This window comes from Dermacentor albipictus, chromosome 1, assembly GCF_038994185.2.
Source record: "Dermacentor albipictus isolate Rhodes 1998 colony chromosome 1, USDA_Dalb.pri_finalv2, whole genome shotgun sequence".
Taxonomy (NCBI): domain Eukaryota; kingdom Metazoa; phylum Arthropoda; class Arachnida; order Ixodida; family Ixodidae; genus Dermacentor; species Dermacentor albipictus.
In genome coordinates this window covers 119852682-119872045 of record NC_091821.1, presented here as the reverse complement: position 1 = coordinate 119872045, position 19364 = coordinate 119852682, and the positions used below count along the sequence as shown (strand labels likewise).

Below are 19364 nucleotides of genomic sequence, written 5' to 3'. Positions count from 1 at the left end.
CACTACTTAAAAACATCTTAGTTGAAATCAAGAAAAAGAAATGGGCATGGGCGAAACGTGTAATGAGGAGGAAAGATAATCTATGGTCATTAAGGGTGACGGACTGGATTTCAAAGGTAGCGTAGCAGGGGCGGCAGAAAGTTGGGTGGGAGGATGAGATTAAGAAGTTCGCAGGGACAACATGACCACAATTAGTACATAACGAGGGTAGTTGGAGAAGTATGGGGGAGGCCTTTGCCCTGCAGTGGGCGTAATCAGGCTGATGATATATATATATATATATATATATATATATATATATATATATATATATATATATATATATATATATATATATATATATATATATGACAGAACAAGGGAAACTCAAGGACTCGATTTCTTTAATCAAGACCACATAAAGCCAATAGACTATGTAGCCAAGGAAAGCATCTGGGCAAATAAAGGCGGCTTAAATTGTAATGTAATAATAATAATATTTGGGGTTTTACGTGCCAAAACCACTTTCTGATTATGAGGCACGCCGTAGTGGAGGACTCCGGAAATTTTGACCACCTGGGGTTCTTTAACGTGCACCTAAATCTAAGCACACGGGTGTTTTCGCATTTCGCCCCCATCAAAATGCGGCCGCCGTGGCCGGGATTCGATCCCGCGACCTCGTGCTCAGCAGCCCAACACCATAGCCACTGAGCAACCACGGCGGGTAAATTGTAATGTAGAAGATAATGAAGAAAACGTAAATGAAAGAGGACTAAAAGATAACTTGTCGCCGGTGAGAGCCGAACCCACAACCTCCGCATTGCGCGGGCGTTGCACGACCAATTGTGTTAATGCGATGCTTATCAATTCGTCCACTAACACGGGTCTTTAGGTTTACTATATCTAGCGCTAGGAGTGTTAGCCAGCGTCACTTAGACTCAATGTGTGCGGATGTGGAACATCCATTTTTGCCCGAAGGCGTCACGTAACACGTTACCTTAGGACAACAGGCACGCGGCTAATAAACCCTCGCATGATGCCTAGTGACCCCAAGGCTGCCAGATTCGAGATCCTCACAATGAATAAACGAGGGAAGAGGGGTAACTGAGGGGCTCAGTTTTCTTAATCGTGACCACATAAAGCCAATAGACAATAAAGGCATGGAAAGCATGCGGGAAATTAACTGTGGTTTAAATTTAAGTGTAGAAAATAATGAAGCCAAAGGTAAATGAAAAGAGAGACAGAGAGTGAGTAAAAGAGGAAAGGCAGGGAGGGTAAACAGAGGCGAATTTCCGGCTTGCTACCCTGCACGAAAAGGTAAATGAAAGTGGAAGAAAAGAGAACTTGAGGCAAGTGGAAGCCGAGCCCACAGCACCAGCATTACGCGTGCGAAATATACAGGGTGTCTCAGCTAACTTTAGCCGGAGTTTAAAAATATGAAAATGCTGCGTAGCTGGACAGAACCAAGGTAATAATGTTTGCCCTCGCTGGCAGGAACTCAAAAATTTTGTTGAATTCCGCCTACATAAATAATTAGTCTGAAATAATAAATAAATTTCTCATATATCATAATTAGATGTAAAGTATGAATGAGAAAATTGTAGAGCGACATGGAAAACTCCCGATACCGCTTTCTGTTGCTCAATACGTGCTACATAAAAGTGTTTTTCCGAGCGTGAAGAAAGCTCGCAAATGCACGCAAAACTGGACGCAAAACATGCGCGCAAAAAATGCACGCAAAACCGCTCGAGGCACTTTGCGTGTATTCGCGGGCTTCTTTCAAGCTCGAAAAGGCACTATTATGCAGCACATATTGAGCAACAGAAAGCTTCATCGGCAGTTTTTTATGTTCCTCTACAATTTTTTATTCGACACTTACCATCTAATTATAATATTATCATTATAATCGGTTATTATACAATACACCTAATTGTATAAATATGTGTAAATAACAAAATAATACGAGTACCTCCAAGCGACGGCAAACAATATTACCTTGGTTCTGTCCAGCTATGTGGCATTCGTATATTTTTAAACTCTGGCTAAAGCAAGCTGGGAAACCCTGCATATATTCTCATGACAAGGAATAAAAGGGAAGATCTATTTCCCAGCTATTCAACAGAATAAGGAGCAACACCTTCAATTTTTTTTTTATGTTGTCTGTGGCAGACAGCCCAATTCTTGTCCATGAGCTGGTCTTCTTGAAGAGGCGGAGATGCACAAAAAATTGAAATGCGGGATCAACTAATTGACAAATATGAATCAGTCGATCCCGCATTTCAATTTTTTATGCATTCAGTAATTATGTTTCTAACTAATTTGTTTATGGCACATATTGCGCGTTAGAAATTCTAGCAGGTGAGACTTCAAGGCATATCAACCTAAAGAGAACTGTGCGAATCACGCCATTTACGATATATGTGCCATCAAACTTGCGGTAAAAATGCAGTCATTCCATTATTTTTCAACGAAACGCAGTTTTATGCATTAAAGCACAAAAGTAACTTGGACGCCAACGGATTTCTCCGCAAAGTTCGGGAATTAATATCTCGAAACTGGTTTTATCCTGAGAATTCGTTCCAAGTGGATTCTCCTTGCGACCTCCCGGGCTAGAATACGTAAATTTCAGAATGTGCCACAAAAGCTAATTATAAACTTCATTAGTAAAGTTTTGTTAATTACTTGATAATGCATTTCAATTTGTTTTGCAAGTAATGTCCGCCTCTTCGGCTAGATCAACGCATGGATTATAATTGTGCTATCTACCACAGGCACTTCTTAAAAGCTTTTGAAAGTGTTCACTGAGACACCGGCATATATATATATATATATATATATATATATATATATATATATATATATATATGTGTGTGTGTGTGTGTGTGTGTGTGTGTGTGTGTTGTTATTTTCTTTACTTTCAACCCTTAAAATACAGAGCCAGGTGCCTACTCATGAAACCTGACCACATAAAATTGACACCAGTTATTTCTATCTATATGGTGTCAGGATTGGGGGCTCAACCCCATGGCTCGTAACCCGTTGTCAAGATTGGAGTCCGGCATGGATTAGAAGGTAGCTGGCCCATGCCATCGTCCAACTTATCCCCGCTGAGGACGTTGATGAAGGGAAGGACTGCTTCTCATCGAGAACGAAGAATATGGGTTTATTTACAGTATCTACATGCAGTTCATCAGTCTAGCATGACTGCGAGAGAAACGTACATCAGTCTAACATGACTGCTTGAGAAAGTGCACTGAGCAGCCTCACAACAGCGGTTTATAAACACTCGGTCCCCCCACGATCCCAAGGTGACGGAAACGTTCGTCCAGGCATCGTAAACAAGCCGCCTCTCTGCGGGACGGTTTACACACACACACACACACACACACACACACACACACACACACACACACACACACACACACACACACACACACACACACACACACACACACACACACACACACACACACACACACACACACACACACACACACACACACACACACACACACACACACACACACACACACACACACACACACACACACACACACACACACACACACACACACACACACACACACACACACACACACACACACACACACACACACACACACACACACACACACACACACACACACACACACACACACACACACACACACACACACACACACACACACACACACACACACACACACACACACACACACACACACACACACACACACACACACACACACACACACACACACACCTTGCTTGCGCGAGGTTCACGGTCCGGAGCCGACGTCAGACGGACTTCGTAGAACTCGGGGCTTGTGTCAGGAAAGGTGCTTTTTATTCCCCGAGCTAACCCCCGCCGCGCGCTGCCAAGTGCCCATTGTCTTGCTTCTTGGACGGCGCTTGGGAAGGGGCCTTCGTAGACGTTCCCGCGGCAACTCCGCCGCTCATAGCAGAACAGGTCAGCGTTGGTGGGTTCTGTAACAATAGTTGTTCCGCCGAACGCATTCAGTCACAACGGCGACGAGGCTAGAGCGTAACGGTGGCGTTCCAAGAAAGTTGACGCCCGCTGTCGCAACTGGCTGGCAAAATTTGCACGTCAGCTGGGCCGTTCTTAACAGCACCTCCGCGTTCTTAACAATGGCCATGTTGAAATTAATAAACACGGAATTAGACATTTGTTCAGGAGGAATTCGCGGGCTAGTTGAGTTGTCATCCTTGATTGAATGACAGCGCATTTAATGAGACATCATCATCATCACAATCGCAATCATCAGACTATATTTATGTCGCCTGCAGGATGAAGGCCTCTTCCAGCGATCTCCAATCCCTACTGTCTTGTGCAAGGTGATTCCAACTTGCGCCTGCGAATTTCCTAATTTCATGACCCCATCTAATTTCCTGCCGTCCCGAACTACGCTTCCCTTGACACCCATTCTGCAACTGAAATGGTCCACCAGTTAGCTCTCTTACGCATTACATATCCTTCCCAGCTCCATTTTGTTATAATGTCAACTAGAATATCGGTTATCCCCATTCGCTTTCTGCTACACACCGCTCTGTTCCTGTCTCTTAACATTACACCTAACATTTTTCGTTCTATCCCTCCTTGCGCGGTCCTTGTTCTGGAACTGCTTTATTGACCTCCAAGTATGTGCCCCATATGTTTCCACCTGCATTCATAGACGAACTTCAATGCTCACAGACACTAAACTGCAACTGGAAGGCTTATTGCTGGGCGATACCCTTTATGTAGGACAAACCACGCATGCGTGGGTGAAAAGAGAAAGGGTCCCGAGGGTGCATCGAACGGATGAGATCTTGAGGCCAAAAGGTTCGATGTCAACAGACAATACGATAAGCAAAAGAAAAAAAAATTTAAGCATGAAACCATTGACACACCAACCTGAGTTTTGCAATATCAAATGCGGGAAATGCATCGCTCCTTCTCTAAAAAAGCCACCTGAGGGCAAATTGTGCACGTTTCCTTCATCCAATTAATTTCAATAGCTACTAAAATCTCTCGAGTTAGCTTGGTCTTTTCTTTGCATGCACCTTCAGTTTTTTTTCAGTCAGCGTGCGCAGCCGCAGTCAGCAATAAAACGCCAGATGACCGGTATTCTTTGTCGTCACTTTTGTTACAATTCCTTTCAACTTTTTAATATAACCATGTGCCTTAAAGTTTCTAATTACGCAGTTAATTTGTGTACTAAGCTTATTACTGAATTGTTCGATCTGATTTTTATTCCATATGCTGTCAATTGGGTTAGATAATTCATCTGTTATACCGAAATGGAAGTAAATTTTGTTATTAATTCAACGGCAGCGCACCTAATGACGCATATACGAATATTAAAACACACAGACACACGGGCGCGTGTCTATATATACAATATGAGCCGGGGGGTAGAATAATTTGGGAAGCAGTCACATAGGGCATGTATTGAGGTCCCGTCTGCGATGTCCCAACTGCGATGTCGCAGCTTCTGGAGAAGCCCACAAAGACGATGTCGACATGTGGGTCGAAGAAAAGTGCCGCATGAAAGCAAACTTACAGGTGAGTTTGAGCGCAAGGTTACAGCGGATATCAACGTTGGTAGCACAAATAAAAATGGAAGAACGCAGGACAAACACCCTGTACTTTGTTCTGTACTTTGTACTAAAATTTGTAGTTTTAAGAGAAGACCAGTAACCGCAGTGATGCTCGAAGAGGTTCTGTATAAAGTACAAAAGGCATAACCTCGCACGCAAGAATTTGGCTCTTGGCTCTTGGTTCTTACGGTTAGTTCTGCTGCAAAGGTTTTCACGACAACGCTATGGCAGCAAGCGCAGAAAGACAAGCGCCTGTTGGTTTTAATTCTTCTAGTATTCTTTTACTTTAAGCTTGGACCTGTTGAGAAACCCATAAGTGTTATTACAGCACCCGTTCAGCTTTGTAAGCCACTAATTATTTATTTATTTATTTATTTATTTATTTATTTATTTCGTATCTCAAGTGCTCCGTTTTACGGGGGTTGCATAAGGGATGGGCTTGACTAATACAATACCTACCATGATGTGTTTGAAGTGAGCGGGATTGGGGAGTAGCGTTGCGTTAGGTGCGAGCTCATTCCTGTCCTTCGAGGCACGCATGAAAAAATAATGGGCTGAACTGCAGGCATAAGGCGGGTAAACACCCGCCGTGGTTGCTTAGTGGCTATGGTGCTGCGCTGATAAGTACGAGGTCGCGGGATCAAATCGCGACCACGGTGACTGCATTTCAAAGGGTGCGAAATGTAATGTCACCCACGTACTCATATTTTGAAACACATTAAACAAACTCAGGTGGTAAAAATTATTATGTAGTCCTCTCCTACAGCGTGCTTCATAATCTGGTCGTGGTGCTGCACGTAAAAGGCCATAATTTAATCAGTCGAGTAAACGGTCTTCGAGTGAGATGTGTGGCATGGTGTGTAGTGAGCTGGGCAGATGATAGAAATGGGGAGATGGCGAGTTGCAGAATTTGTGAAAGAGACGAAGCCGGTAGGTTTTTAGTCTGGATTCTAACTTCGGGAGGATAGCTCAGGAGTTAAGGATGATAGAAATGGAATGAAGCGATCAATCTGAGTAACTTAATCTTACTACGGAGTTCTGAACAGAAAAAAACAGCTGTTGATAAATTACATCTATGGGGGTGCCATATTTAGCATGAGTACTCTAGTTTTGGATTTACTAGTGCTAGATTATAACTTCTCAGTCAAAGAGCTACAAAACGCAAGTAGCCGCGCAAGTAACCGAGAATGCGGTTAGCTTTTTTTAGTGACATGAGCCATGTGTATTTACCAAATGAGGTCATGTGATATTGTCAGACCAAGGTACTCGACCGTGAATTCTGCAATGAATAAAGGGGTTCAAAGAAATTAATATTGAGATACACATATTCAACAATGATATGCTCATTCAGGATAGGTGAGATAGCAGTGAAGAATGACAGCGCCACTGTGGTCAGTAAGAGGGCAATAAAAGACGCAGTCATCTGCAGAAAAATGTGTGTTCCATGATATGGGATGCCGAAGGTCATTAATGTCAATTAAAACAATAATGGACCTAATACGGTACCCTCAGGTATCGCGCAAAGAAATGGGGTTTTCGGTGAAGAAATGTTTTTGGTGTAAAGGAATTGTTTCCGACCGCACAAGTTCTTTAGCCATATGTGTAGACCTGAGGGTTGAGATTGGTAGAAGCAAGCTTCACGAAAGTTCGATTACGACAAACCTTGTCAAACACCTTGCAAAAATCTAAGAAGACAGCGCCCCAACAGGTATATTGATGTCAAGGCAAGAGCTGAAGTCGTCAACAAAGAGAGCTAGAGTTGCTTCACACGAAAAACCCTCTTGATCATTCAGACCCATCAGTTGATGATCAAAAGAAAGAACATCGGGAACATATCCGGTAAGTTGTTTAATGAACACACAAGAGAAAGCTGAATTAAGTAAATGACTAACTTAAATATCCACTATTGGAGTGTGATTGTTACCAGACTTCATAACAACCGCAAAAGCGCGCCCATGTGCCTTTCTTACATCATGGACAAATATGGATATTAGTTAGGGGTGAAAAGAAACTGAACGTAATCTGATAATTTTGGGATAAATTGTTGCACTAAAGGTAACTGCCGGAGCGTCCATATACGGGATAATATGCAAAAAACACCCTCTGTTTTAAAAAATAACGCTTCGTCCCAGTTGGACATTTCGATTCACGATACTTTCCAAACCAACAATACCCATAGAGAAACTGGAAAGCATTATTTACGGAGCAGAAAAAAAGCAAACATCAAATAAGCGGTAACGAATATACATACAAAGGTTAGACACAGAATTACAGTGCAGTGAAACAGTCATTATGCCCTATTGAAAGCGCTAAAAGTGAGCTCTAATGGACGCTGACAATATCTTGAGCAATTGTCCTGATTTTGACCGTTAATCTGCGTGAAAAAATTAATAGCATGCAACGGTGATTAAGGTTGCTGTTTGGGCCTATTCGTCATTATTACACATGCCATTATTAAACACACACTCGCATGCGCACAGGCATGCACAGGTACTCACTCACATGCACACACAGGCACACACGCAAACATGCACATGCTCGTGAACACACTCTCACGTACGCACGCACATGTGGGCGCGCTTTCACTTCATAAACTCCTGTTGACATCCTTCTTGGAAACTGATTATTTCTCACTTACAGACCGTTCGATTTAATGCACATCTCCAATGCATATACATTCATTGCGTCTACTGCACTAAAGATGCGTTTAAGGGTTGCCTTATTAGGAATAAAATTAAATACCGTATCTTTTTGTCCAACATATATATAGGCATTACTAATCGGGTAAATTTATGCATATGGGCTCTAGCCATTTCTACGTTAACAATTGAACTACGAAAAATGTCGGCCAGTAAGTATATGACTGAAAATCGTCAAACGCCAATTTTTCTTACGTTAATTTTCAGGTTCAAGTTATTTTCTTGCGCTTTTCGCCCCATGAATACACAAGGTGTTTGGAAGTGCGCAGTGGTTATTATATGTGCAATGTCTACTTGGATTGCTTTATCCGTGAATGTTGCAGTATCGTCGTTCTTCTATACAATGCATCTGCCTTTTTTTGCCAAGAGGCACTGTACTAAGCGTGACACAGTGTTATATCTACATCCTTCGAAAACCGTTTTGAAGAAAACGCCAGAACACCTCAAATTTACTCCATCGCATATAAGAACAATAGCATGTTTTTAGATATTTTCGCCATGACTCGCTATGACAAACTTAACCCAATCTGCACAAACACTCGTACATATTTCATACCGCATGTTACATAAGATATGTGCACCGAGTGCTTTGTTTCCGGGTTGGAAAGTTTTCAAATTCACAGACTCAACTTTCGTTACACGAAGTGCTAACAAATACTCTACAATAACTCATTCTATACATGCTCTATTGCTGTTCGGGGCGCTATCAGCTCATTTTAAGGTTGAATTTGTTCAATTCTTCAAATGTATGCATATGCTTGAATACCTCACATTTGTCATTGCATAATGCATCTATGTGCTTGTGTTCAAGTTTCACAAAGGTATCACATGTTTTCCTGTATTTTGATGCTCTAACAGCCGCCTTGTAAAAGCGGCACAGTTTCCGCTAAGCTGATATGAAATATTTGGCTGTTACTCCAAGGTCGTGTAAGTGTACGAGACGTTGAAATAAAGATTTCATTCGATAACTATGAGAAATGATAATGCTTCCCACGGGAATCGTTTGCTTGTTTGTCTCGTGCTGCTCTTTTTATGTGCTCGTGAAACTACACAGCAAGGAATGTGTCTTGGCATCCCCACAACACCCTCGAGTCCTTCTGTTCCCGCGGAGGCTCGTCATCCGCTTTTTCCAGTTATAAAAACAATTTAAACTTGACGACACACTTACGGCATTCTAACGCAACATGAAGAGCACCTACTACACAAATTCCTTTGGAAAAGAAACAAAAGGTCAATCCATAAAATTATTACAGTCGTGAAACATTATTACCGAGTTTTTAAATTGGCGGAATGAATCACGGTTACGCGCTTTTGACGACACCAAAGATAGAGCTGTCAGCCGATCAAATCATACGCAAGAGTTCATGATAGCTGCGCCGCAACTTGCACTACACCAGATTTACTAGCCATATTCACAGCATATCCATGCGTATACGAAGGGATTGTGCCAAAATAATTCGTCTACATCTGCACTCATCATACCAGACCTGAAACTAGAGCAAGTTTAGATTGTCACCAATGACATCTTCTACTGTCTGCCTTGTGCTTCATAGCGTTCGGTAGCACAGAAGTGATTTATCTTTAGTGATTACCAGGCCACCGCCACGTGATTAAAGAGCACAGACCAAAATGCGTTGAATACAGACTTGGTATATGAAACCATCACGGAACGCACCAAATCCAGTACAAGAAATAACATTATAGCGTATCATTCGATACCAGAACACTGCAACACAGGCGCATGAAAATGAAAATACATTAAATCCCTCCCTTACCCCTAGCAAACTCCGCCTTTTATGCAGACATACATCCTACTTGCAAAGGGGAGCACCAAAAGGATAGAGAAAGAGACAGCACAGGAAATACGATTTCCGTATCACTTCTGCGCTACCTTTTGCAAGATATGTCGAACAAACTAGCCCATCAATTCACTATTCTGAAACAGATATCATGCCGACTTAACCCAAGCACATTGTCTGATCAGTACTCAGAGAGCTTAGAGTTATTTATTATAGACTCTAACATTAAAGTGGACATTCCGCCAAAGTAGGGCGACAGCAGCAATTTAACTTTATTACATCGTCTGCGTCTCGACACAGCAATTACAAGTTATTTTTAGGATTCATTATGTTCGTAGTCAGCATATCACGCTGGCCACCGCTCACGAAGCCCTAGAACACCTCCTTTTCGAGTGGCCACGACACGATACCACGAGTGAAGGGCTAAAGGCTGGTTTAATGTTGTAATAGGGTAGATCGTTCGCATCAAAAAAAAAAAAAAATACTAGTCCGATGACAGAGCTACAGTAAAGAAAACTTGTGGCTTGTTAAATCTATCTGAAAAAAAAAAAATATTGGGCTCATACTAAACGTTCATGTTTGATCCAACTATTATATTGTATATATCGTGTGTGTAGCTCACGTCTCACTTTATTATATGTTGTTATGCGAATGTTATGTAGACGTGTGTAGATAGGAAAGCCCTCTCGTCTGCGAAACTCCGCTTATGTGCTTGTTTTCACACCAGTTTCTGCACCTTCACGTATTTACCGAACTGTACGTGCGTGTCTGTTAGTATTCTTTTACTCTCATCTGTGCATAGAACTTGGCAAATGTTCGCGCTATTTGACTGTCTCCTGTGCTTATCACTTTTTTTCGGCTTTTAGTTTTGCTTGCCCTGGGAAGGCGAGTAGCTGGCGCCAATAATGGTGCCATCTCTCCTTTCATTTCATGTGCACAAAAAAACGCAATTTCCTATAATTTCATATAATTTCAGTTCCATCTGCTGATCTCGTTTTTTTATATTCCTCAAGTTGTCTCTTTGTCTCCGTGTTTGACACCCGTACTTGAGTGAACACTCAATATACCATTCGCGCAACCCATCGGCTAGTGGTGTAGAAGGGGGGCCTGTTATGAAAGGGAACGCTTAATCAGTATTTAAAAATCTTTACATCGAAAGGGCAGTATGGAAGGGAATGAACTTTTGAAATGTTTCTATTTGAGTCCAAAGACAAGGACTACATTGGTGGTCTTGGAAACAGATCAGGTGTTGCCTTTCATATTGTTTCCTATTCTGCCAGTTAGGCACTCATTTATACGTGCATCTCACTTCTCACTCCCTCTCTCTCGCTCTCATTTCTCTGTGAGTTCGTTCACAGAAAATGTCAAGCTGTTAAAAGTAATGCTGCTGTCAGGCTCACAAACTATGCATGCGATTATGTTCTTTTTTGGGTTCCTTCTTCAGTTCTCCTAGAAGTAACAGCGAGCTCTAGCTAACCCCCTTCCATGTAGGTGGGAAGGAAGTACTCCTTTGGCAAAAGTATACAGACCGGAGATTGCGCAATAAAGCCAATTTTATTCTGCGCCTATGAATACAATTTAAGTTCAGAATTGCAGTCGGAACTTGGCATTGTGTACTTTCGAGTGCGCTCGTCAGTTCCAATTTGTGCGTCTGAATTACGGATAATCCACTCAGTTTTCACGGCGTGCTTGAGGTCCGCATACGTTTGCTCAGGGGTTACCCTTTTTTTATACGACGAGCGACCAAGTAGCCTGACGGACAGAAAACGTATACGCTGCCTGCGCTCTTACCACGTCTTGCGTCAAGCGACCAGTGTCGCATATGAAATTAACTCTCTTGAGTCCACGGTGGCTCTGCCTGGCACTCATGTAGTCCATGTTCCGAGCCTCAAGCCGCACCATTCTGCCACCTCGTCACCAACACTGAGATGGTGCTTCCGCTGGTGGGGACGATGTCACAGGGCTGACGAAGAAGACATTGAAGATAAGCCCAAATACGACAGCGCTCATAGAGACTGTGAGCTAACTGCCATCTGGTCAACCCCTAAAGCTATGTAACTATTCTGCAAATATATAATTGTGTTACTCTCTTCGACGTAACATTACGGATGGCAACAAATGAAAAAAACAAACAAGTCGATCAAAATGGCTGTCCTCGCTGTGGACAAGGAATCACGGCAGCGAGTCGCGCTTTCTCCCAAAACATGGTCCGAACCCCCTTGTGGCGTGGTAATGAGCATCGCGTGCCAGCATGTTCCGTGCCTCATTACAGCGACAGGAAATCCGCCCCCGAAGTCACAGGCCAGCGGTGGTGGCTACTTCCGGATCGACTGGCGATCACGGCTAGACCTACGCGGTCCGCAATCTATAATCCAACTGGCCCGAGACTGAGGCCACCTGGCTCCGTCGAGCACGGGGTCAGCACATAGAGGTCCATAACGAACAGCTTCCCGTGCCTGACCCAGAGACGCGAACAGAGGCTGGCGGATGGTTCTCGAGGGGAAGGGAGGCGCACTCTCGCTTGCAAGAGCACCGAAGGGGGCGAGCGGTCCTCCGAGAGCGAACACCGGCGCAGAGGAGGAAGCACGGGGGGAGAGCGTGCGGCGCCACGAAAGTGAGGCAGGAAGGAAGCTACAGCGTGGAAATCAAAAGTGGAAGTCAAGTTGGACGCACTCTTCGACTTCTTTCGCAGGCCGTCACCTGGACGCAGGATGGTCTATTCTAAGAGGACCACGGCGAGCGAAAGTGGAACGCACACCGTCACCCCTCACCCCATTGGCGTCGCCAAGCGGCGGAGGGTCTCTCAAGGGGGAAAAGGGCTTTGGGGGAAAGAAGGGGGGTCACTAACGCTGACCCCTTGTCACTCTCTTCCAGGGTTCTTCCTTCGCATTGTGGCAAGCGAAACGCGACGGTGCTGACAGTGCGAGAAGGGTGGTGAGGAGACGCCGGCCATAGGCTCAGGTTGCGATCTCCTCGCGGCCGCTGACTGCAACAACACTGCCCTCTTGCTGGAGCCAGTGGGTATAAGTACGGTACCTGGAGGCGAACAGCTCCAAGACGCTCGAGTCCTTTCTTACTCAGTGGCTACCTGAGTTACAGCCGAGAACGACAGAGAACGCGCCTTGCTACGAGTGAGCCGATGTCGAGAGCCAGCATGCGGCCCATGGTGAGTGCCCATCAGTTTCTACGACTTCGCTATGTACCCCCGCGGTCTGGACCCGATGGGCCCCGGGAGCTCAGACCTCGCCCTGGGGCCCTGATGTTCAGATAAAGTGCTTATCAAGTGATAATCAGTGCATTATATGAAATAACAAAGTGTCTAGGTTGGCACTGAGTTTATGCATGATGTCTATGGTTTGGATCAATTTACTCAATGAATTAGCGGCTAGAAGTAGTCGTGTGTTATTACAATATTGCATGTCATCACGATGTTTCTTCTGTTTAAACAAGTAAAATAATGAGTTGTTGCACGCAACCAATAATAATAATAATAATGTAAAGGCGGCGCTCATGCAAAAGAAGGATCAGTAATGTTTGTTGTTGTTTTCCAGAGCGCGTAAATGAAGGCACATCGGCATGTATAGCTTGAAAATTGAATAACTGAAATCTTACGTATTCTGCTATTTTAGCGAAATTCTGCGCAGCCCATTACCTTCCTTTGAAAGACAACCCATAAGTGCGGTAGACAAACCGCATCCTACGTGCCCCATTTCACTGTACGTTGCTGGCAAAGTTTTTTTTGCGCCGATCAAGGGTGATGTCAAGGTCTTTTCAGCGCTGCTCTCGCGCTTTCGTGTGATAAAACCGGAAGTCGAGCGGCGCAAACTAATCATCAATATATGAAATACAAATCCGCGTGTAGTTTCTCTTGCGAACAGGCACGCGTTGGATAAACTTATTGAGCCAGCCCCACCACGACGGCCACTAAACCGGCATCGCAGCGTCGACTCTCACGAAAAAGAAAAGAAAAGAAAGAAACCCTCCGAGCACGACGTGCCTGTTGTTTGTCTTGAAGCGTGTGCTTTGCGGAATACATAGAGCAGTGGCGAAAATATCACTTTATTGACGTGCCAGTCGTGCAGTCAACCGTGGAGCGACAAGGCTCTCGGACAATGGTCGGGGCAGACGCACCCGACGATGCAGCGAGGCTTAAGATGTACAGGAAAACGATGCTGGATGTCCGAAAGGCATTTCCGGCATTCGTTGTGTGTAGTGAAAGCGTTCCGCTGTGACAGCGTTCCATTCTGCAATGGTGGCAGCACGCCCGAATTTTCGTCGCAAACATTTCCTACCTGGTAATGGATGCGCCGTGAGATTTATCTCTTTTCTGCTTCCGGCGTTTTGCCACACATGTTTTCTTGGAAGCAGTATTCACAGCACTACGCATTTCACTTTTTTGTTCTTCCGCCGAGAGTAATACTGTCCACTTACATTGGCTTCCGACAGAAAAGCTAGCATAACTGAACTTTTATATTTCGCCTACGGTAAACGTGTGGCGTCAAACTGCCTCTCTTCGAAGACGTACGTCTAAGATAGGTGAGCACCAGTTCATCTGCATGTCACAGAAAGTCAGCAAAAGAAAAATGCATTAATTTGGCTGAAGTGTACCTTTCTATTTTTGTGCTCCTACAGAACATTTACTGACGCAAGTGCCCTCAAAGCTGAGCTTATAAGACGAAATATCATGATACTGTGGAGGCTGCCCACAGAGGTAGTTAATGTCGACAGTCATTGCAGCTGCTGTCTGAGTTGGACAGAAGACTGCCCTATCTAGTGCAAAGTTCTCACCGAAGTAATCATCTTCAATGGCTACTGTCCATGGTCACGTTGAAACTATGTAATAACGGTGATATCAAGGTATCGAGCAGACATTAATATAGCTATAGACATATAGAAGAGCAGGGCAATATCATTAACACAAGTTTCCACAAACAATCGACTGATGTAGGACAGGATCAACTAGGCTGTTAAAAAGAATAGGACTTTGCGCAGATGGAATAAGAAGTACTTCAAATGGTCACTCATAAGTACAAAAAGTGTGGTCTTTTAGGCTAGATGCCTTAAAAGACATACATGGGCACTCTGGTATTAGACTTCAAGCTAAGCAAAAATTTAATCGCTCTGGCACTGCACTTCGTATATGTACACGTATACGTTTTTTCTTTGAGCCACACACGAAAGTGAAGTGCATGTTAGAACTTGCCACGACTAAAGGCTTCGCTGACTATATTTTCGGGTCGGTTATACGCAAAGAACAAAATAAAAAAGTGACCAGACCGCAATCAACTCAGTCTCACTTTGATCTTTGTTTGCATTCATTTTTTTATCAAGTATAACACGTAGTGATTAACCACGTTTCTGCTTGAGTAAGACTAAGCACGACTGCAGAGCGGACGATCCTCCCTTCGACTATCCGTTCATCCGCGCACCAGGAAAAAAAGAGTCTCAGCAGTAAAGATACAAAACAAAGAAGGAGTGCTAGTTCGTTGCCATTATTGTGCAACATGATCTACCAGCTCAAAAGTAATCGCAAGAACACACAAGAAAATTATGAAACGTCCCCGCGCTGCGGCTGTGCTTTTTATGTTTGTGAGCATCGTTGCCTATATTGAAGATTAGTTGAAGTTTTCCGTTTGTCTTAGTTTTTCTTGCTTCGTCCCATCTAAATTTCGCTCCAATAAATGACATTCTGAAACAATGCTCAGCGGGCTCAACACATGAGGCTCAACATGAGGCCTTACGTTTTGCATATCGCGAATAATTTAGGATTATTGTAAATATTGACCAAAAAGTTCTGATTCGAAGTTTAGCGCAATACCGTTTTACAACAGCATTTTTTTGTGCAAGCTTAAATCAGTTTAGTTTTTTTACTCGACTTCTTAGATACAGGGAGGACACAATGGCGATGCATGGGCAATCGTTATAGACTATGAAGAACTGTTTATAATATAGTTACTGAAACCTACGGAAGAGTGCTATTGTTGAAGCAATTAAACTTTGATGTCAACATAACTGTACATTTCGGATGTAGGAAATAAACGGCAGTAAAATACTAAACAACCGAAAATGGATAAGAGTGAAATTGTTGAAGCTCTAGAAAGCATCACTGAAGCACCGGCTGTCGTCTATGCAGATTGTGCTAGCCTCCCTTATAGGGATAGCACTAGCCGGCAACTTAGGCGGAGGCGGCGGCGGCGGTTGGCAAGCCGGTGGCGGCGGTGGAGGAGGTGGCTGGCAAGCCGGCGGAGGAGGAGGTGGCTGGCAAGCCGGCGGAGGAGGAGGTGGCTGGCAAGGCGGAGGAGGAGGAGGTGGCTGGCAAGGCGGCGGCGGCGGCGGCGGTGACGGCAAGTATATTATATTCTGTCAAGCAGTCACAGGAAGTGCATTTGTTGAATTCGGTTATGCGGAATTCGCAAATGCATTAATTGAATTCGGTTATATTATCGGTTACCTGCCTTGAGGATGACTTAAGGTGCACAACCAAGTTGCTGAAAAATATTATAGACAGCGCTTATTAACGGTTTCTTAACGATGGTCGCAAAACTCAGCTGTGTTGTGGATTATCGAAAACATCTACGTTATAACGTACAGCGCACTGTTCTTGCTTAAAGTTTTCTAACAACGTAGCATTAGGGCAAACAGAACGCACTTAATCTCCCATAATAATACAAACATCACCCTCGTGCAGAAAGCGCTGCAGATTACAACATTTCTGGTGGCAATCGAAAAGATCTATAATATGCACGAAAATCTACCTGGTTCCGGGGTTTGTACATTCGTATATTTTGTCAATCTAAAGCTCATTAGCTATACCTTGCGACGGGCCGAAACTACTGTATAACACGGACCTTTCCCCCTTTTAATAAGCTGGGCTCACATTTTAGAGTGACACAGACGTAAAGTCTAGCCGGTCTAGCTTCAAGTACTACAAAGCCACTCTCGCGTTTTTTTAATTGCATCTCACCAAAGCACAACCGACTTATTCCAATGAAACGTTTCCATTTATACTCGTTTAGGAGGCGGTAAGCACATCTACATCATTCGCAAAGTCAGCGGTGGCGGCGGCGGCGGCGGCGGTGGCGGCGGCGGAGGCGGCTGGCAACCTTCGGGAGGCGGCTGGATGCTTGGCGGCAGCGGAGGAGGCGGCGGCTGGCAGTTAGGAGGTGGTGGCGGCAGCGGCGGCGGCGGCTGGCAAGCCGGTGGAGGAGCCGGTGGAGGAGGCTGGGACGCCGGAGGAAGCGGCGGCGGCTGGCAGGCCGGCGGAGGTGGCGGCGGATGGCAGGCTGGTGGAGGCGGAGGAGGCTGGCAGGCCGGCGGAGGTGGCGGCGGATGGCAGGCTGGTGGAGGCGGAGGAGGCTGGCAGGCCGGCGGCGGCAGCGGCGGCGGCGGCGGCGGATGGCAGGCCGGTGGAGGTGGAGGCGGCGGCGGCGGCGGAAAGCACGTCTTCGTTGTGCGCACCACAAGCAAGTTTGGCGGCGGCGGAGGCGGCGGAGGACACGGCGGAGGACACGGCGGAGGCGGCGGAGGCGGCGGATATGGCGGCGGCGGCTTCGGCGGTGGTGGACACGGTGGTGGTGGTAGCGGCGGAGGTGGAAAACATGTCTTCCTCGTCAAGACCACCACAACAAGCGGCGGTGGTGGTGGAGGCCTTGGCGGTGGCGGCGGTGGCTGGCAAGCCGGCGGTGGCGGAGGAGGCTGGCAAGCCGGAGGTGGCGGCGGCGGCGGCGGATGGCAAGCCGGTGGCGGAGGAGGAGGCGCAGGCTGGCAAGCTGGTGGTGGTAGTGGTGGAGGAAGTGGCGGCTGGTGGTAACCCAGCTGCCCATAGCTTCACCACCAAATGGAAGAAGGAAAACGCTATTTTCCCATGCTATGTGTAAGTGCTTTAGGTTACACCTGAGATGCTTTAGTGAAAATCCCTTATTTCACCCTTTCTTATTTTTCTTATCTGTTACTACCCCAACTGTAGAGTTACCATATGACATGGTGAACGTATGACAATCCATACAGTTGCAAACAAAGAGGTTTAATAGACATGTCTACCGAGATGTTTAGAGCACATGCTTAAAACAGCCTTGCAGCCGTAGAAAAAACAGCTTCATCCACTGCTTGGAACGTTACTGTATTAGGCGTGTTAAGATATTGTCAGACAATGTCATGTATAAATGCGCGTGTATTCTTGTTCATAAGAAATATCCATGTTAGTGCAATGCATTTTTTTAATACATGGCTCGATAAAAAGTAATGTTTCCGTAGAGCCGGCGCGTGCATGCGATTGGGATAATGGGCAAGTAATGATTAATTTTACTCACGACGAACACCCTTGTTCTCAGGAACCATAACTTGCATGGTATGGTGCAGTACTAAACAGTATTCAATACAACTGTTTTATGTGATGCGTTGTAGTTGACGCCTTGAACTTAACTTCGGATTGTTTCAGAGGGAGCCGCCGATCACTGCCAAACGCACAAGATATGGTGGAACCTTGCCAAAGTCCAACACCGACGTACCTCACTGAACTGCGAGGAAACTCCTTGTATATGAATGTACAAAGCACATCTTTCACGTTGACTAATAAATACAAAATGCCAAAGATGGCAACATCGCCAAACATTGCCTGAGCTTCTTTTAGTTCCCGCAGATCGCTTTTTCGGCCTCCCGCTATGGCCCATGCAGGGGACAATACTTTTTCCAATTTGAAATGCGCAACAGGGTGCATACAATTCATTTCAAGTAAAAAAAAGAGGAAGTGATACCGAAAAATTGCACTACAATGCGTTACCGCGACCAAGACTCTGCACATAGCGTTAAACCGCATTAGTGGTATTGTAAATATACAGGGTAATCATTTTTAACTTATATGGAATTTTTAAAAATACCATGCCGTAGATAACCTAATTGTAGTCCTCCAGCTGGATTATTCAGAGGCGGACATTACTTGCACGAGAAATCGAAACACATATTCAACTAATTAACGAAAATCCACTAATTATTTTTGAATTATAGTTTTACGGCAGATATTGCAAATTATAAATTGTAGCCGGTGAGTATGCAAGGCGTATTTAATTGGGGTGAATTTCCAGAATGACCCCAGTTTGGAGATACGTGCCATCAAGCTCGCCGTAAAAATACACTGTTGTTGCACACACCTTTTTAGCAAAACACTCTTTCACAGATTGAAGCACAAATGTAACTGGAACACCTATGTATCTCATTCCACACATTGAGAACTAATATCTCGAAACTGGTGTCATCCTGGACATTCATTTCAAGTTGAAACGCCTTGCAA

The 19364-nt window shown here is 44.7% G+C and overlaps 1 protein-coding gene across 1 annotated transcript; it reads left to right on the top strand.

Moving 5' to 3' along the window:
- The first annotated feature begins 17148 nt into the window (after positions 1-17148).
- LOC139055649 (uncharacterized) lies at positions 17149-18680 on the top strand. The gene is made up of 2 exons (XM_070533177.1): positions 17149-17951; positions 18516-18680. The coding sequence occupies exon 1, from the start codon at positions 17199-17201 to the stop codon at positions 17886-17888; it is 690 nt and encodes a 229-aa protein (XP_070389278.1). The 5' UTR covers positions 17149-17198; the 3' UTR covers positions 17889-17951; positions 18516-18680.
- The last annotated feature ends 684 nt before the right edge of the window (positions 18681-19364 follow it).

Bases quoted from the DNA above. Each gene is read 5' to 3' on its own strand.
- LOC139055649 (XM_070533177.1), top strand. From the start codon at position 17,199: ATGCTTGGCGGCAGCGGAGGAGGCGGCGGCTGGCAGTTAGGAGGTGGT.